The following is a 21,662-nucleotide window of genomic DNA, read 5'->3' as shown; positions in this document are numbered from 1 at the left end:
CAAACGAGAGCCAAATACGTAAAAACGCATGCGAAAATTTCGTCAATTTGTCAACCCAGATAGAAAATAGCCTATTACTTATTGATTTTGATGTTTTTCAATGTAAAAACTTCACAAACGTCATAAGTAGACATCATGCAACAGTATGAATCAATAAACAAGGTCAATTCATGACACCTTTAAAGAGAGAAGTCATGTGTAACCATAAAATCATAGACAAAGCACCTGCTACTGTTATTTCATTTGTGCATAATAATGCGTGCATAACAACCCAACAATTCATTTGAGATTTCAGATATCAATTTTATTAATGTATTTAATTTTAAAAGTTTCCCGCAATTTCGTCTTTAATTTTGTTAAAAACATACAGTACAATAAGAAGACGACGACTGGATTCTCGCAATGTTTTTTGGGACTGTACAAAGGACGCACCCTTTTCAAGCTTCTCTCTATTTGAAATGTCCATGGAAGGCACTTGACGACATGGCAGCCGAGACATGATGTGACCTACCCAGGACGAGTCCTTTCGTTTGAGAAATACCCTTTGGTTAAGCACCACCCTTTGGTTGCTGTTGCTTGGTACACAGTACTTCTATAGACTAGCATTATATGTCGTTTTTGATTTTAAGAATTAATAAATGTCATTTTATTTACATTTCATGATGAAGCAGATAAAGATGACAAAACAATCATTGTCTTGGTAAATTATTTCCAGATTGTGTCATGCGGCTGTCAATGAGGAATTGTAATGATCTTTTACACAGCAGGTGTAGTTTGACCTCCCGGACACTAGGGGCAGCAGAGTGTCTGTGTTCTTACCAGTGTGGAGACAGCAGAGGTATACAGAGGGGTTTGACCAGATGACAGCAACACTGGCTGTGGAAAAGAAAACAGGAGAGGAGGGCGGATAACTTAACATTGGGAATGCGACAAACCCATAGAATAAAAAAGCATCAAAACAGAGCCTTTGCTGTATATACTGTCACTTATATTGTGTAAAAATACATTGATCCATCACAATTCAATATGATACATCAATGCATCTGCTCTCTGACAATTCAAAGCAAATTCATTATGTGATGTACCCAATGCATCACACGTTATTACTCCAAAAATCCAGTTTAATCGTTTTAAAAATCCAGTTTGAAACCGATATTTTTAATAAGATTAAGATGGAAAGACGATCAATTGAATCACCCAGAGGAAATAAGAGTATGGAGGTGTAAATGAATGTAGATCATCTGGATTTGGGTGAGAAAATGTTTGATGAGAAAATTTGATGAGAAATGTTTGAGTCAAATCTGAGTTCAGTTTGACACATTGTTAACATCTCTTCGCAAACCCCAATGAGATATTTGTGAGATTTATTTTTCTCAGACACAAGCTTCTATTTGCTCTCAATGAATTCTTATTGATGTCTAGGAGAAATAATTGAGATAAGAGAGATCACACACTTCCTTTTTTTATTTCCTGTGGGCAAGAATCATCCATTCAAATTATTGTCAGAGCAATGTATTTACACCCCTATGTAGTTTTTTCTTTATGCTGGGAATGTACAAGTTCTCAGTGTTTTCTGAGCTTTATAAAATATGATGGATATGTTTCATCAAAGGCTCTGGGCAGGAGAGGGTAAATGAAAAAATAGAATAACAATTGGTAGGAACCTACAAGAGGTGCAAAGATTTCACGCAGTATGAGACCTGCGGGTACTGATCTGTTTCTGCATCGATCACATGTAATGGTTGCATTAAAAAAACAATATTTTTATGGTTGCAGCAATCTTTTGGGTCGGTTATTTTAAGGTTTTAAAGGGACCAAAAATGAAAATTCTGTCATCATTTATTCACCCTCAGGTTGTTCCAAACCTGTATAAAAAAGGAAGATATTTGGAAGAATGTCAGCAACCAAATAGATCTCATCCCCCATTTACTGCCATAGCAGGGAAAATAAATACTATGGGAGTCAAATACTATGGTGAGATCTGTTCAATGACATTCTTCCAAATATGGTCCTTTCAGAAGGAGAAGGAAATGTATACAGGTTTGGAACAATCTAAGGGTGAGTTAATGAATTGCAAATTGCATTGTTTGGTGCACAAGCCAACGATTCAAAACATCAGAACCGCTAGAGGAAAAAACAGAACCAAGCAGGAGTTTGGGTGCGTGTCTGGAAAAAAACAGCCATAAGAGAGGAACAAAAGACTGGTCCAACCTGCATCTATTCTTGGTCCTGACCGCTGTTCTGCGTCTCAACAGCAGATGGCGATGTTGCCTCTCAAAATGACAAACCATTTACATTTAAGGGCAAGTTCAAAAATTACAATCATTTTACCTAAATGCCATATCAAACCTGTTTGACTACTACAATACTTTCTTCTGCAGAACACAAAAGAAGATATTTTGAAGTATGTTGGTCACAAAATAAATTGACTCCCATTAACTTGCACGTCTGAACACAAAACCAAAGAGACATTTCTCAAAATATCTTCTTTGTGTTCCACTGAAGAAAAGTCAGATACAGGGTTTGAAGCACATGAGGGTGAATAAATGATGACAGATTTTTTTTTGTGAACTGTCCCTTTAATGACAGGGTGTCCAGTCGTGCTTTTGGAAGCCTGAGTTTGGCCCCAATCCTCACCAAACAGCACACCGAGGATTACATGAATATAACAGACAGGACAGCATCTCTCCAGGGGCAGGACCGGACATCCCTGTTGTTTGACGTGCTGGGGTATCCAAAAGTACGCTATCAAGAAAAGATCTGGTAACATGCGCTTTATATTGCCTGAGGTTGTAGGATCATAGCTCATAGCTCATCATGAGCTCCTCATAACCCAATGATGTCTGACCCAAACTAATACTGACAACTCCAGGAATGGAGGATTTCCACAAATGTCTTTCCTAAATTCAGTTTACGTACAAACACATGGATACCACCAAACGAACCAGAACAGCGTCTAAACCTTATTATTAAAATTTAATTTCTAGCTTCAAATCAATTCTTGCAATCGTAGCTATGTTAATGATGCTCAATGTTCGACAAGATGTTAAATGCTCTCTCATTTTGAGCCACTTCAGAAAAGCGTATGCTAAATAAAAAAATTATGTAAACGTAACGTGAGTCACATTTGTTTCTGTTCAACATTTGATTTCAAAGATTTGATTCAAAGATCCATTTAAAAATATTGATTCAACAATTGATTCATCAGTAATGTATTATTTGCAGTAGTATGAATTTGACATATGTGGATTGTTGAGGTTGTGAAGTGTTATATGAGCTGGTTAAAATAGAAGACACAGCAGAAGGGGGCGTGTAGGAGATCAAATGTGTCATATGATTACACACATGACATGATTCATACGGTGTGTGAGTAACAGAAAAAACACAGCATGTTGAGAGCACAACGTACAAACTACACAACCATCTTTCATAACATCAACAAATTTAACGTCTGACGGAAAGAAACGTGATTTCACAAAATACACAAACATCTCCATTTTCAGTGTCCAGCATACAGCTAAATAACACCAGTATGCATCTGAAAATTCAAATGCAATGCAATGATCAAATAATTTAGAAATTTTTTTTTATTACATTCAGAATATTATAATACCCAGTGTATTCATTGCATTTCTATTTGACCTATTTACAGGTGTGACAATCCACCAAATATATATCCGCAGTCTCAAATACTTTGAAATTGAATTGATAATATTTTCCGATTATACTTTTTCATCACATTTCGTGGATTCGCTTTTAAAATACTACAGTAAAGGTAACCAAAAGAATACTGCGTCTATGCATGTATGTGTTGTGTTTCACAGGCATGTTTCACATGAAGACAGATGGTACCATAGAGAGAGAGAGAGAGAGAGAAGCTTGGAGGAGGAGCTGTTTGCCTACTGACCTTCATATTCAGGCAAACGTCCTTGACACACAGAACACAGCTGAACACAAGCATGTAAATGAGCTTCATGCTAAGGTAATTTTATACTGTGTATCATATAAACTGCTAATAAGTGAAATTAATGAACATCACTACACACATGTGTCTACACTGAGCATCACACTTCAGAGGTAACAGATAAATCGTCAGTATTATTATACATGTACAGTATGTGTTTGTATGTTGGTGTTTAAGAAAATGCGCTCTATTTTCTAAATCCTTTAGGAGCATTTTTTAATATTAAGAACGATCTACTTACAGAAATGAAATATAATACACATGGCCATGTTGTTTCTTCAGGAGTCCAAAACGGAAAAACTGCTCAACAGTCTTTGCTCTTGGGCAAAGAAGCGAAAACTCGACGACATCTTAGGCCGTGTTCACACTTGACTTTTCTTGACAAGAAAAAGTTGACAATTTCGGTCGCCATTCTATTTTTTTTAGCTTGGGCCTTCTCGAACAATCATGTTCCTCGCATGTTGTAACGCAAACTTCAGGTCTCTGTCAGTGGTTAGCTGTAAAAAAAGTTGCTTGACGTAGAGCATTTTTTCAGAAACTTTTTTCAAACTCAAAAGACGCTCTGAGCTGCAGAAAAATACGCTGGCTCTGGTGTTTAAAAATGCGCTCTGGGATTTTTGAAAACACTGTTTACTCCATAGGATTATAATGTAAAACAGATGTGTGTGAATGTGTGAACATGGCCTTAGTCCTGTGGCAGCCACTGTAGCGCTTCGAAAGGGAGGGGTGGTGTGAACCCGTTGGTAGCAATTCGCAACCTCACCACTAGGTGGCTAAAACAGCTGCTGTCTATGTAAAATCATCCGCCAAAAACGTAATTAGAGATCGGTGTCCAGTAATCATGTCACAAATAAATAAGGTAATATACATTTTTTTCATTTTGTTAAAAAAAATTGAAACTTTGTTAAATACACAAAAAAAAGGCGGTTGAAATGGAGAGGCTCAGAGATGACGTATTTTTGTAGGCTAACCCAGAATAAGCGATGTGCTGGTTCCCTCGACTGGAAGCCATATGGATTTTTCCATTAGACTTTTAGAAGGTTGCAAAAATAAGTTACATGATTAACAAAGGTTTATGATGTTTACACGTTTTGTCTATCAAGGTAATCTTTAAAATTAACACAACATTTGCTACTTTTGAAGCCGGCAGAAGTAAAAAGCTAACACGATGCTATAAACAGACTACACTTAAGGTCGCTTGATATCAATGTCACCACCACCAAGCCTCCGACTACTCTTTCAAACATTATTAAATGAATGAATGAATCCGCAACTATGTTTTAAGAGATGTGTGTCCATGTTGCATTATTTGTAAGTTGTATATGCGCGATGACGTCTAACGTCCCCACCAAAGCTAGTAGTCGCTTTTAGCAACTTGTTAGCAACCGCCGTTATAAGACACATCACGAGTGGGTTATAATTGGTGTGTTTTATGTCATAGAATAAAGCTGGAAAATATTTAGAGGCTTTGTTTACCAGAGACCTTATTTCGGGCGATTTACCAAAAACCCATACAAAAAAACGTTAGTCTTTGGAGCGATGGAACCAGAAGTTTCTAATATTTGCAGATTGTCATCTCTGAGCATCTCCATTGCTTTGAGTTGACAATAAATAGAAGGTCATGTTGCACACATTTCATGGTAGGAAACAGCATCACATTTTGTGTGTTTTGGCTCTTTACCACATTTTGGCAATTGTTGTATGCTAGTTTGCCATTCTAAATATATAAAGTGTCAGTGTTAAGTAGTTACACACAATAGAGGGGTGTGTGTGTGTGTGTGTGTGCGGAGTCAGTGGGGGGTAAGAAACAGTCTAGAGTGTTTGGATGTGTTCTGATGGCGCCTACACAGAAGTGGGCAAAACTCCTGTGGACTAACATACAACATGACTCACACACGCGCACACACACACACACACATACACAGGTATGAAAATGAACACAGAGGTCGAAAGAAAGAGAAAGATAGATGGACGGACCGAGTACAGACGTGTGTAAGACTGCAAGTTTGTAGTGCACATGCCGGGTGTCACACTGTTTGTGTGTGTGTGTGTGTGTGTCCATACCTTTATAGGCGAGATGTGTGTGTGGGGCGCGTAACTGTGCATGGAGTCCATGGCGGCCAGGTTCTTATCGCTCATGTGAAGCATCTCTGCACTTTTACTGTGAGCCAGGTGGGCGGGGCTATGCTCCAAGGGCGGAGTCTCTTCATCTTGATACCTATATTTCTATGAGAAGAAGAAAGAAGTCAGAAGCCATTCTGTATTATGTTTGCTTGTACATTCATGGGTATACATATCATGTAAACTCTTAGGGAATAACCTAATTTCTACAAACACAAACAATTGAAGATTTACTGGAAGCAACATCAGTGTATGGAAATGCTCAGGACGATCTCTTTCAACATGGCACAGACACACAGAAGGGCCGGAATTAAAGATCAGAAGACTACCAGCAATAAAAAAAAGTAAATAGTGAATAAAACACTGCAACACATATTCTCAACAAAGGTTCAATAACGTGGATTCTCGTCACTTTATGAATAAATTATGAAATGAACAGGAACCATTTCTCATATGCAGCTTTCAGTTCAGGAATAAAAAAGAAAAAGGGAGATAAAGTGAAGTCAGCAAGATCACATTACAATGAGCCAGCAATACATCATACTGTACATACAGAGAGAGAATGAAAGAGACAGTTACAAATAAAAGAAAAGTTGAAGATGAAGAAACAAAAATGAAGAAAAAATAAAACTGTAGGAAAGTTATCAAACATGAAATGGTGCTCACAGTAAATTTTGCTGTAATGTTATTGCCTGTTGTCAAGTGAAACAGGATATTTAAGGACACTTCAGGCATTGATCGGCTCAAGGTCTCATGTGTCCATATGATGGGCTTTTTGAAGAGGGAGGGGTTGAAAGTTGACACAAAAGATGTTTTAAATATGCAGCTATTCTACAGGAGCCATACAGAGTTGTGCATTGCGGTCAGTTTTGGGTGAAACTAGTTACTAAGCATTTAGTTACAGTAATTGAATTACTTTTCACTTAAAAAGTAAAGAAATGGATTACTATGTGTTTTTTTATTACAGTTACTTCGGATGTAATCAAACTAAATACTGTGTATTTAAGAGCAATTGACATCAAAATTCATAGTCTAACTTTAAAATGCATGCATTAATGTATCTGTCTCACATTTGTAATCCAGTTAAGTCAGTTAAGAAGAGTACTTCATAGTTTTTTGTTATTATTTATTTGAATGAATTCCGTGTCTTTTCACAAATCACTTAACTAATCAAGGTTGGTATAGGATATAGTAAGTAATAAGCAAGGTTATATTAGTTAACTAAAATTAAAACTTTCATAACTTTTCTGTTCATTAAAATAAAATAAAATTCTGACCCAAAAAATTGGGGGGAGAAATTTAACTCAAGGAAATTTTGAAATGTTGCCTCAAAAAAAAACTGAAATAAGTTTAAAGAACTAAGATTAAAATAATTAACAAAAACTAAAATAAAACTAAAATAGAAATGAATTAATATTATATAGCAATACAACAAATTAACAAAAAAGTTATAAAATGACAAAAGCATTCCAAAATTGCTAAAACTTTAACAAACATTTACATCAAAACAAAAAATCTAAAAATAAAAGCTAATTCGAAATATTAATAAAACTAAATCAATCTGAAATCAAAACTTAAAAAAAATTCTGGTAATTAATAATAATTGATAACTCTCTCAGTAGGTATTTAATCTAATAACACTATTGAATATGTAATTGGTAACTAGTAATTAATTACATTATCAGAGTAACTTTCTCAACAATGATAGCGGTGAAAAACCACAAAGAAAAAAAAACATTTTCGCCTTAAAGTAATGTGCACAGAGGAAATCATAAAAACCACAAATGTACCCCATCACTTGAATATTATTTTATTTTCTGAGGATGAGGAAAAACCCGATTCAGAAGATTTCTGAGAGAGAAATCACCACTGCTGCCAACAGGCTATTCAGCTCAATGCATAAGAGCTTTTAAGTATTCTATTTTAAAACCAGAACAATGTATATTGTTTTAAAAAAAGTATAATAAAAAGTATTATATTGTTCGCTTTATTTTTAATTCAAGCAGATTCTATGGCAGTGGAAACAAATGGCCAGTCAAGAAAATATTGCAGCACCATGACTCATCTGAACAATATGAACATTTATAATAAGTGACGGAACCAATATGAAGGTTATGAGTTTAATAAAAGATTAAATGATTAGTTATATCCTCACATAATCCACAAAACACCACATTTTTGTAATAATCCACTTTGTTGCATTTAAACACTAAAACATTTAAAAAAATACATTTAGACGCTAACGTGCACTTATATATTTCAATGTGTATTTTTTTGAGCCTATTATTTGTAATGCCTAAATAAATAGTATAGACCTTATCAGAGTTTTTTTTTTTTTTTTTACTTGTTTTAATATTATAAATTAGTTTTTAGTTTTTGTGTTAATTTAGTTTAAATTTGAGCATTTTTGGTATATGCTTTGGTCATTTAATAATGTATTGGTTTATTATCAATGTTGCTTTATGAGATTCATTAATTGTTATTTTAGGTTTATTTTATTTTTGTTAATTATTATAATTGTACTGCTTTAAACTTGAGGCAACATTTCAATTTTTCCTAGTTAAGTTTTTCCAATCATGTTTTGGTCAATATTTGATTTGATTTCAATGAACAGGAAAAAGTTCAAAGTTTTCATTTTATTAAACTAAAATAACTTTGTTACTAATACTACTAAAAAGAAAATATGAATAGGGTGCTGATTCTGTGTGGCCCTGCTAAAGTTTAAAGTTTTTGTTTTTATGTCCTGTAATATGATAAAACCAGACTTAAAAAAAAGCTTGTGTAGATGTACTGCAAAATCCACTGAGCTTTAAAAGAAGAAAAACTCCCATCATGCACAGCAGAGCACACACACACAAGTACACAATGTCCTGCCTTAATAAAAACATGTTCAGTTTAGTCTTGGTGCAAAGCAGTATCGATTGGCTGATGGTTCCACTGCAATGAGGACAAGCAGGTTTAATATCTGCAGAGTAACAGTATCCATTACATCCCCGTTCATCTCACCGCCAGCTGACTGACTGGCACACTACATTCTAGATTGTGAAAACTCTTCATCAGCCCGGGAATCACAATCACGAGCATTACTGCTGTGTTTGATGTCATAGAATTAAATATTTGCATACACAAATATGCCATCCCTGAATCACTCTATTCCAATCTGATTCCAATACAATACTATAGACCATCTACAATATATTAATGCAACCCAATCATACGTGGCACCCCTGACAGAATGTTTTAGATCTTCAAAGGAGTATACAGACCTCACATAAAGAAGTGTTGTTTTGTATGACCTTAGAATGTGATATTTCTATCTACATACACGTGGGTCCCCTTACATGGAATCCACCATGTTGTTTCTACAGTAGCCCTAAACAGACAAACTACTCTACAGAACACGTCTCGTAAATACATTATCTCTTTTGACAAAGAAGCGAAAACGTGACGACATCTTATTCATAGTGCTTCGAACGGGAGGGGTGAGCAGTGGAGTGCAACCTCACCGCTAGATGGCGCTAAATCTCTTACACTGGACCTTTAATATGAAAATATTGTCTAATACAAACAATAGCATGTAGTCTTCAAGTATACCATCAATAATAAAGAACAAAACATGCATTAAACTTCGTTCGAAATTTGGACGCCAGTAAATGAGCGAACACTCTGTTTTTGCTTTAGCTTATTTTAATGCTCGTTTTGTCTTATTTTAAGTCATCTTGAGGCGTGCTTGAAGGCTTGTTGAGGCGCTGTAGTAGGCTCAAGCCCCCTGGTTAAAAACACTGCATTAGTGATGACATAGGTACTTCTTGTGTTAACATGACTGACAAACATTTGAGTTTAAAAAGACAATGATAGATGCATCATGCGCTAGCAACAGAGCGAGTGGAGTCCTCAGAAATGGACATTCATATGTCATCAATCCAAATGTGTTTTTGTTGGCTGATGCAATGCTTTACCGACTACAATTGAGCTTCAGGAACATTCTTACCAACAAAATTCTTCAGTCTAAGTGGCCGGTTCTTTTCCAGAATAAACTGAAATGCGGAGTAGATTTTGTTCCAATGGTCATTACAATGTGTGTTTTAAAACACAAGCATTCCCACCTGTCTTTATACAGACACACAATGTGACTCAACTCTTGATCACAGATTACTCCCAATTCCAAACCAACAAACCATTTAGCATTCTCCTATGATCAGCGTCTGTAAGCTGAGCCTTAAAGCCAAACACACCAGAGAATTGCTTGGTTTGACAGAACTGTACACATGAAATACCCATGAGAGAAGAGAAAGAGAGGGTCAGCCGAAGCCCGTGAGGTGTAGTCTACATTACACATCTGCTTGTCTCTGGTGGAGAAAAGGCTCAGATGAAATGTTTACAAATGTCCTTAAATATATAACACATATATAACGTTAAATTCTTCTCATAAGTCTTCTCTTATGGCCACTGGATTATAAATCTGAAACAATTAGACACGCGAATGATGATCAAAACATTGGATATATAACACAATAATATTTGTTGGATCTTTGTGGGCCGCTTAAGCGGAAGGACCTTATGTACTTACTCCCTTTTCTATCATCATTTACAACAGCTAACATCTTAGATAAATGTCCTCCGATTTAAAGCCTTCTTTGTGGAGTTTAAAGCTGCCAGACAGACAGGCAGAAAGAAATTCATCCTACATCATTCATTATTCATCGTGCACTTTGTGAAAACCTGAATCTCTGTGTGTGTGTGTGTGTGTGTGTGTGTGTGCATGAGTGCGGAATTGTTTTTATATCCCGGTGTGGACCTAAACCTGAATGCCCAGCGGAACTCGTGTCACCATTGGGAATATAATTGAGGTCCCCCAATATTCTTTAAAAATCTAAAAATGCAAAAAGTTCTCTATGATCTTTAGGTTTAGGGGTAGGGGATAAAATATACAGTTTGTACAGTATAAAAATCATTATCCGTATGGACTGTCCACATGGATAAAATAAATCAGACGTGTATGTGTGTGTGTGTGCAGAGGGCACATTTCTTTTAAGTGACAGTAAGTTAGGCTGCACGATCGTGTGTAAAATTACAATAATCAACAATTATTTTAATAAAACGATTAATTTTTCAGTTCAGAAACTTTGTTTTTAATTTCACTTCAGCATCTTTTTTTTATACAGCCAATGAATATGTTATAATCTGCTGCCATTGAACATCTTCATCTCCGTATTTCTAAGCATGCAATCAATCTTCTAAACACAGAACAATTATCATTTTGTGACCGTTAGGATGAAACTTTGCTACTCCATTTTTAATTTCTTGTTTTTTTTAATAAATCATTACTATTGGTCGCACTTCTTGTTTGTCTGTTGGTTTTGCAAATATTCTAAATGTCCTAAGAGGACTCTTTCTCACACGATGCTTACAGTAACACTGTACGGGGGCAGAACATAAATACAATAGAATGGAGGAGAGATGAGCAGATATCTCTAAGAAAAAGAGGAAATCAATTAATGTAATGAACAAAACATAAGTACAAACTAGAGAGAAGAGAAAAGAAAAGCCATGTCAACAGCTGGAACTCATCCATGTTTTCAGGTGAATACTTGAATTACAAATACAGCATGGAAAGACAAAATGTGAATACGTTCTCCAAAACGACCATAATAACATACATACAGATTTATAATTTCATAAGAAGACAAGCTATCATTTCTTATTACACGACTCATTGGAATGCTTGATTCTGATTGGCCAGTTGCGACATTTGGTGTTTGTTATTCCCAGACTACAACCTTTAAAAACTAATAGCACATGGTTACCTGGATGCAACAAACCATTTTGTCAGGTTTTTCGACAAATTAAATGTAAATATATATTTTAATAACATATATGACATTATATTAACATGTGATTAAACCAAATTGCCTATTTGTGACATTTGAACTTCGTTTCTTACCTTAAAACTAAAAGTAAACGTCTTTTCTTTGCGGAAAGATTTTCACCATTACTGAATGAAAAGTACAACAAACAATAAAGAAGGCTCTCTTAAAGTGTTCACCTATGTTGTAACTTTGGACAACACTTCACAAAAAGTTTCTGGCTGGCAACATTCTTACCCTTTAAACACAGAGTATATAACTTCTGGCCTTTTTTTTAACTCAAAACTGAATAAATCTTCTATAGGAGCTTATGTTCACGCTTTATTCTGATATGTGGAACAATGAACCCATTGTTATTTAAACTCAGGAAAGTTTTAAAGATCATCAAAAGATTTCAGTCGAGTCTGTCCAAACCTGGGTAAGGTAATGTACTTTAAATGAATTCCTGTCCCTTACATGCCTCCAAGTTGTCAAAAGTCGATGACAATGAAGATCTCACATGTCACGGCACATATGAACGATCAGACACCACACACGGTTAGACAGTGTGTGAGAGTGACTATAAAACATTTATCTCTGGGTTTTCGTGCCCCAAAGCTCTCTCCACACCATCGGTTTCTCAAGGTCATCTCAGGCACTATCTGTGTCTCAATCTACTTCACACAGGATGTATCGATCCAGGTCCAATCACCGTGCACTGACATAGAACAAAAACAAGAGCAGCACAAGTGCAATTCGCATGTAGAAGAGAAATTGTGAAAAGGGTTTGACAGATTTGGTTCGCTTGAATTGGGAATTAAAATTGGACGTGGAGAGTATTCCAGAGCTGTCTAGACATAAGGGAGACTGAGGCAAGTTGTCACAAGAGAAGTTGTCAAGATAAAGGTTTGATTTAAAGTCTAATTGTATTTGTTTTAGTGTTTTTTTAGTGTTTTTTTATGTAAACAAGAAAAAACTAATGAAGTCATAGCATTACATTCTCCAAATAACAAATTCTAATATTATCACATTCTTGGGTAACCAATAAAGCTTGATTGGATGCATTACAATTTTTTTTTTTACAGACATCTTTAGGATGGTTTTCTTCCAATATTATTTCAATATGTATTTATGTATCTCAGTCAGGCTTTCTTTGTGACAGCTTACCCCATTCAGGGTGATTAAATGCTCCATTATAGAGAAATTATAAAGAAACTTGTCGTTATTTATTACCCTAAATCTTTTTTGTCGTGCAATAACGATTGACATGTTCATCAAAAGTTGTTCTGTGTCACCCCTTATCGTCCAGACAGCTTTTATGGGTTGTTCAGCATTGAGAAGGTCCATTCTGTCGAGAGCCATATTGCAAGACCACAGAGAGCCAAGCTGATATGACACCAGATCCCTGCTGACCTTCTGATGTCTCTGGCATGCAGCTGCAGAGAGACAGGTGGCTATCAGTGGCATCCAACCGCACAATGAGCTTTTGAGGGGAAGTAAAGGGATGGTGGATCTTAACGAAGCTGTAGTGTTGCATGTCCAACTCTCACTAACACACCAAATGTATTTTCTCATCATCTCTCTTCATTTGTACTGGCATTGCTCAGTGTGGTAAAGCATTGCGTAAGCTACGCACAGGACGTGGGTTCGACTCCCAGACAACACACCTACTGGTAACAAGTAAAGCTTCACACTGTAAATTGCTTTGGATAAAATGCACAAATGTAACGTGAACAAACGAAACCGCATCGTTTAAAGGAAAGGAGACGCGCGCCCCGTGCTTACCTTACAGCCGAACATTAAAGACAGCGTCCGTTTGCTACATATGAGTTTACACTGGCACATCACCGGAGAAAAGCACTTGAGGTTCCTCAGAGGAGGAGACATCACGTCGACACCCATAGACTCTGCACGCACGGATCACCGGGCGCGCGGCTCGTGGCCAAAGACGAGCAATGATGACGAGAGTCTCAACGCTCTGCGCGTGGACAGCGGTGTGCTCAGAAACAAGAGTGAAACTCTTTCATCCTCTGTGTAACTGACGCTGAGTGGGAGGTTTGACCCGGTGATGGGGGAGTTCGAGTTCGATAAACACCGACAGTGCGCACGCACTCAAGACAGATCAAATAACGCCGACTAGTGGTGCCGAACCCGATCTCGTTCCCACTCGGGTTCAAAAAGGCTTTATTAGGGTGATAGAGAGGGGATTACATCGCCAAATCCTTATCCTATAGCTACACAATTACCCTCGTGGATATTCCTTGACGAAAAACTACGGTCATCGTGCCGTTATGCAGGGATATAGTTCGTATAAATTAAAACATGAGGTAGCCTATCCAAAGAGACCATCATCCTCATCCGGAGCAGGCAAAAGCACAAGAATATTCTCATAAATACTCATTTGGAAGATGTTTAACAAAACCATCCATATAAAAAAATATTATAATGATACTGCCATATAGCCTATAATGTACTATACATTCCTGTCTGTGTATATTTGAATATTTTGTCGCTTCCCTGCACAGATATGTGAAGTGCATTATGGTTTCCAGCATGTACCAATGTAGTTTGGTACAAAAAAAGTATTTAACTCCCATCCACCAGTACACACACTCACCCAGACACTCTATAAAAATAGATACAATTCTCATAGTAAAGATTAATTCAAGTAAATGGACATGAACATGAAAACATCAAATGCAAGAGAAGTCTATAAAATTACACGTGTATGTGGCGCCCTCTAGTGGCGTAAAGGAGCCGCGAGCTGTCCATGGTGCTGAAATGCAGAATGATTAGGTGCGAGTCACTAAATCCCCAAAGCTCGTTGTTACCAAAACACGAAAACAGAGGAAACAGTGAGCATGCACAAAACCACACCATTAAGACACGAGAAAGTCTGGAAGCGAAACCAGGCCTGCGCTCCAACAAGTTGTTAACACCTCATCATTTGATGATCTGACAAATTACGAGCGTCTCATAAACGAGCACTTGTTGATGAAGACGTTACAGGTGTGTTGTATTCTAGCGGCGCTAGAGAGGCACGTGTCAGCTGTATTGTGCATTCATCTCAGGAGCGACTGCGGTGCGAAACTAGCCACGCATGGGTGACGTAAGCGCACAAAGACTGCATGCGCGCTGGCCATACAGGACAAAACAAATACTTAACATTCACCTAATTACAGGTTACAAACAGATTAATACATCGGCTAACAGGTTTCGAAAAGTATTTAAGCCTCAAATAGAAAAATGCATGTTTTATGATCTCCCAACAGATAATTCAAGACCTTCTCTTTTTTCAAGTTTTTACAAAGAGTATAGGTTTTTAATTCATTTAATGTTTTAATGACCTCTGTAAATAATTGATTCTGATGTTTTATAAAGTGAGTATATGAATACAGTAAATTATTTGTGTGTGTGTTGATCGTGTGTATCATTCCAATGGATTTCTCAGTTTCCATGGATATTGATAAAGTCGGAAGCTGTGCACAGCCTGCAGCTTTAGTATGAAAGATGAAAAAAACTCTCACACACGCTGTTCACACATGCAATACAGTTTACAGATCATGACACGCAGTATTATCACTGCACTTAAATCTGAATTATGAAATCACATTTTAGGTGTTAACTAACCCTTAAATGATATCACTTTTTTGTGTCACTCATACTGTCATGACTTTTGAAAAACAAGAGACGAATGTTGATATCAGGTACAAGTGGTCATAAAAATAGTCTGTAATTAAACTAAATTCACTGGGACAAGGTGAATTGACAGACTTGATGACCTCTGCGGGACAGGAGGTGTACTGCACATAAGGATGGGTGAACATTTTTTGGAACACAAGCTTAGAATAAAAGACATGTTTTTGTTTTTGGAATTGATTGAATAACTGACACAGACACAATTAATCGGAAAAACAAAAAAGAACCCAACCCTCTAAACACTATACGCCTGCTTTACATCAGTACTCTGATGTTCAGTGCGTTGTTTAACATCTCCATTAAGTGTATTGCTTCGTCTCCTATCCCACAATGCTTTGCAGCAGAGCAGAGTCCTCTGCACCTGGTAGTTAATGTATTTCCCATCCAGCTGAAAAAGCAGAGAAAGGGGGACTCCTTCCCTAGCCCGATGCGCGTTGCCATAGTAACATCTGCAGGGGCGGGGATTCCCTAGCGGTTAGTGAGTTGGCTGGCTGCTGCATGTAGATGCAAGTGTGTGTATATCTGTCATGATAAGACATCTCACAAAACATACAAATATACGCGAATAATAATCCAAAACATATTCAGTACTGAATAATCACACATCCGAATCTAAAGACGAGCTACCTGATAAAAAAAAGAAAAGAATGCATTTAAGAGAACAGTACGTACAGTACAGAGAGCTGCATTCCATTTTAAATCAAACTGCTGAAATATTTATTAATGACACACTATTTGATCATAAATAAGCAGTTTCTATTATCTAGATGCACTAGGATGAAAAGAAACAACAAAACGGTATGATATTTGAGTAAAGATGCTTCACATTTAAAAGACTTCCGAGAATCATAGACTGATGGATTTCACACAAGTATAACATGACATAACATATTTCACTCTGTTTGAGAGACGGTAGTAATGGAGGCTTTTCTCTGGTTAAATAGATGTCAATTCAATGTTATTTAGATGTTTATTTGAGATCTGGAAATTTCTCTCTTGAAAATTGGATCTTGTTTAACAACTATTTCTTCTGTATTTAAATAGACCCGTGTGGTATTGATGAAGTCTGTAAAGTTGCTCCATTAGGCAGGGATGTGTTATATGGCTGTTTAACAGCTTGATTTGTTTTGTCAGATAACTTCTAAAAAGTGTGAAATTATGGTCTTAAAAAAGAAGAAATTCTTAAATAAATCAAATTGACAGTTACACTTGGACTATGAATAATGGTTGCAAAACGAGCGAAGTTGTGCTTTACTTTGTTCATATGGATTATAAATGCCTTTATGTCTTATCAGTTTTTGCTAGTTTGCAATATTACATCACTATTATTCAGCACCTTTTATGATTAATATTCAATCACATCAAGTACCCATGGTTTAAACAGAAGAACTTATTCTAAAAGCTGAAATTAAACAGAATGCCATAATTTGGAGTCACGATGTGTCACACGCATACATAAACCATTTCAAGTGAATTCACCTCCTTATTAACAAATTACAGTTGAATTATTATTTCCTTCATATTGATTACTGTTGTACAGGATGTGCATTTACATTTGCATTTGTTTTTAAAGGGCTTCGGCTCGAGTTTATCAACCAAAGAGTTTAACTTTGGTGTGGAACGACTTAGCAGAAATGATTTTACAGTATTTTACAGGACACATGTGGAATGCATTACCCACTGCTATAAGATTTCTTTTATCCATGTCTGCTTTTAAATCAAAGTTAACTAAAACATTTTTGAACTGGCATTTGGTCATTGACTGTTTTTTGTTTTTAACATGCTATAGCTGCAGGTATTATATGTATATTTATACACATGTAAATATATATGAATATGCTGTATATTATAACTTTTTTTGTTTTTATGGATAGATTTATATTTGTTTTTCTTTCTTTTTAAATTGGCTGTGTTTTTGTTGTAGAGCACATTGGTCAACTGCTGTTGTGTTTAATTGTGCTATAGAAATAAATGAACCTTGACATAGACACGTGAATACACACAGGTGAACACAAACTGTGTTTCCAAATGGAGATGAAATTGACAGCTGACAAGAGGAGCTGTCTGCTAACCAGATTACACCGGTACGGTGTATGGAGTGAAGGCTGGTTTATTCTGGTGGCGCGACAACACAACACAACACAACACAACACAACTTGGTAAACTGGTAATCACAGCGTTTCTGATGAAACTCTCACACACAGATCCTCATCATCTGGAGGTCACACAGGACCAGCAAGCATTCAGTCAAACGTGTCCACTGTCACCATCAACTGTCACGTCTTTCTTTTCGTCTATGACTTCAGACTCAAATACTGTCCCCAAACAGGCCACATTACAAATGTACAAAATGCATTTGAACGATTATCATGTCATTCTGTAACTCAGAAGCATGCCAAAATCAAAACGAATGGAATTTCTCATGCGGTTCCCATGCGCTGTGCTATTTTGTGTGCCTACAAAGGGTTCACTTTGCTAAGCAAGACAGATTTATGTGAAAAGAATAGTTTGATTTTGACCCCTAAAATTATTTGTTATATCAATATCAGGGATGTAACAATATCAAAATCTCAGTGGGTGGGTATAAAATCCACGGTACGGTTTACTCTGCGATATTTAAAATGACAAATGATGACTTGAAAACGTGCCATAACCTCTTTGCTTTGTCTTCTATTCGGAACTGTTGCTAAGAGGTACGAGATACAGTATAAAATGGGTCAAATTACCTAAAAATCCCTTTTATCAAAGAAAATAATTGCATCAGATTCACCTTGCCAAAGGTACCATCTATTGTTTTTCAAACATTCTCTATGTTAGGCCCGGAAGACCTATCGTTTCATTCAGTCATGTGACCACGGTAATATTGAGACTTATATTGCTATTGCGGTAACACGATATTGATAATATTGTTACATCCCTAGTAAATATATTGATATTTTTACTTCAATAAAGCGACAAGTTTACTTTGGTAGAATCTACAGTCAGTCACTTGACCTTTAACCTTCCTGGCCTGTGCCGACCTTCCTGCATCTCTTTCTCTCTCTTACTCTCTCTCGCTCACTCCTTCTACAGGATTGTAGCGTACGAAGCCAATGAATATTATATGCCCACATTAGTGAAGATATTTGATTTGGCGGGTAGGGTGGAAGCTTTCGAGCTTGATGGATATCAAATCTGCCTACTGAGTCACATTTTTCTGTATGATCGGCAAACTTACTTTGCCATAACGACAATCTATTGCGTATGCTTATATTTACAAGCGTATTCTTTTGCGCAGATGCACACACACACACACACACACCTACATACACAATCTACTTCTGGTCATAAATGATGACACAATACAGCAGACGTAGACTTTTATATTATCTAGAAAACTCAAACACAGATTTAAGAAGCGAAATTAAATCAAAGCAGACACGTCGCATGAAGAAATAAGCACCACTGTCCCATTCATAAATGCAGTTTATGCTCTCTGCTCCAAGACTCGCTACGCAGAACTGTTCAATCTCCAAGCGTAATTTTTTCATTTATCAGTTTTTCCAGACATCAACACGCACACGGTCAGACACGTGTATGTGTACCAGACACATGCATCACATGATAAATCCAGTGTCGGTTGGTCAGACAGTCGCACACACTGTAGATTCACGCAGCACAGCCAAGACATAAACAATGCAAACAGCAGCATCATGAGAGGGGGAAGCGCTTTTAAAGGAAAAAATGTACGTACCACACAGGAGCAGAGTAGAGGAAGCTTTGCACGAGCCCTCATGAGCCACAAACAACAACCAAAATGCCCGCAGCGAGGGGAAAAGAGGGTAAGAGACGGAGAGCGGGTAAGTGGGGAAGGGAGGGTATGGGGGTTTCGAGACGGAGAGAGACTTGAGGTTGGTCCAGCCGAAACACAATGAAACCTGGCAGACTGTTCCACCTCTGAGTCACAGAACAGGTTTCAGAAAAAAACAGAACAGAAAAAGCAGAGAGGGAGGGGGAGATGAGAGGAGGGATAAGAGAGAGGTTGTAATATACGCTTCTGGAAGACGGAACACACAACTGGTTCTTGAGACGGTTTTATGGTTCTTGATCTGTTTGATTCTTTAAATCAATGCATTGACCTCAGGATTTATGTAGTTGTAAACCGGTGGTTTTCTAATAAAGCTGAAAACAAATCATTCTTGACTTCTCCCATTGCAAAAGCCTTTAAATCTTATAAGGTCAATTATCATCCATGCCAAAATGTATAGACAGGTGGTCACAAACCAAAGTAGAAAAAAAATTCGTTTTGATGTTGGGCATTTGTTCAAACAGTCAATATTTAATATATTTGACACTTTTGAATAGTAATAAACGTTGAACCCAGCTGTAGTTGGTTGAGGGGTGTTTGCTTGAATTCTTAAATCTCGGCTAAAATACTTTGTATTAGAAGTTTTTGTATTTTTTATCACCCACCAGGTAAAAATTCTGATCTTTATCATTTGAGATATAATTTACATAAAAATAAACCTGTTGTAATTTGCTGGCCGGGAGGTTTCATGAATTTAAGGCACACAAAAACTGTTAACTTGTTGACAATATGTTGACAATGTTTATTTCTACAGTATAGAAAAACACCTTTAAAGTTAAATGCATGTTTTTATCATTTTTGCTTTTTTATAGGAAAGAACAGTGTACACATGTAGGGGTGTCACATACTGGTATTGACAATAACTGTAAAACCCACAATTATCCATATTCTGTTTATTTCATAATATATCATAACTATTTAGCACCTATTATAAAATTTGCCTTAAGAGTCACAATGAGACCCCAATCCCTCTCTCTGCCTACCTCCAATTGTATTTTGAGTGGGGCTTCGCAATATATATTGTAATGATCGAAATATAGCAAATGTGCATAACGCATTATTTGGCAATAATCTAATTATTTTTATTTTTATAATTTTTCCTTAACATTGTGCAGTCCTATTGGTTATTTATATATATTTCAATACATTTAGAACAATTTAAATTAAATTGATTTTAGAAAGAGAATTTTTTTTTAATATCGAATATCGCATTATTTATATATATATACAATATATAAGCTATCGCACTTTTCCTCAACATTGCACAGCCCTAATTTTGAAAGATACTCATTCACCAAATAAAGCCCAAAACATACTAAATTAAAGATGAATTTTACTGATAGAATGATTTTGGCTATTTATGTCTTTAAAAGTATTCAGATATCGGAATGATATTGTTATCGTTACCATGAATTATTTTGGCCAGGTTAACTGTGTAGTTAAAATCTGACATGGAGACAGCGTTCTGTTGAGCAGTTTATCCATTCAGGGCTACTGTAGAAACAACATGGTGAATTCCATGTTAGGGGACGGGCGATGCATGTAGATAGAAATATCTCATTCTAAGGTCATAAAAACTCTTTAGTCTTTATGCACCTCTGAAGACATAGCTATGTTTATATTATATTGCGTTTCTTTCAATAGATCCTCTAAAAAATTACCATTGGGCCTTTAAACAGTGTTAAACGCTCACAGAAGGAAGCATTAACAATTCAAGGGCAACAAAATAAGAAAACAAATGTTGAGCTAGTCCTGTCGCCCAGAACTGTGCCCGCAGCCAAACCAAAGACAGCAGATCCATGTAGCACCACTATGCTCTGAACAGCCCATAATAAGACGATAGAGGGCCGGACGGGATGACAGTGGAAATGACACTTATACAGAGTGAAAATTGTTCAGGTTAACATCAAATATAGAGAATAACCCAATCACAGGAATCACTAAACCTAAAATGAATGCATTTGTATGCACGACCAACAACAAACATTTATTCACTCAAGACACTAAACTTATTTTGCTAAATCTGCACCTAAAAATGCTTTACAGTGCTCTTTATTTGCTTTCAGAAGTGTATGTTGATGATTAAATGTCATTTAGAGCAGTATTTATGCATAACAGTACTACAATCTGGACAACCACGGTGAGAACTAGAACTGTTTCTAGGGTCATACGTAAAAAAATGGAC

General features: G+C 36.5%; 1 protein-coding gene across 4 annotated transcripts in view; it reads right to left on the bottom strand.

Moving 5' to 3' along the window:
• Window positions 1-21,662, bottom strand: part of LOC130419149 (disks large homolog 4) — an 81,164-nt gene that overhangs the window by 40,291 nt on the left and 19,211 nt on the right. The window contains exons 1-3 of one of the 4 annotated variants that reach the window (XM_056745617.1): window positions 19,364-19,500; window positions 6,029-6,190; window positions 820-876 (exon numbers count right to left, since the gene is read on the bottom strand). In XM_056745617.1, coding sequence (XP_056601595.1) covers window positions 820-876; window positions 6,029-6,190; window positions 19,364-19,405 — 261 coding nt within the window. In that variant the 5' untranslated portion in view covers window positions 19,406-19,500. Of the gene's footprint in view, window positions 1-819; window positions 877-6,028; window positions 6,191-13,716; window positions 13,988-19,363; window positions 19,501-21,662 lie in introns of those variants that run through there. The other 3 variants (XM_056745614.1, XM_056745618.1, XM_056745615.1) reach the window with 3 other exon arrangements.

This window comes from Triplophysa dalaica, chromosome 4 (genome assembly GCF_015846415.1).
Source record: "Triplophysa dalaica isolate WHDGS20190420 chromosome 4, ASM1584641v1, whole genome shotgun sequence".
In the NCBI taxonomy this organism is placed as follows: domain Eukaryota; kingdom Metazoa; phylum Chordata; class Actinopteri; order Cypriniformes; family Nemacheilidae; genus Triplophysa; species Triplophysa dalaica.
This window is presented reverse-complemented; position numbering and strand designations above follow the sequence as displayed.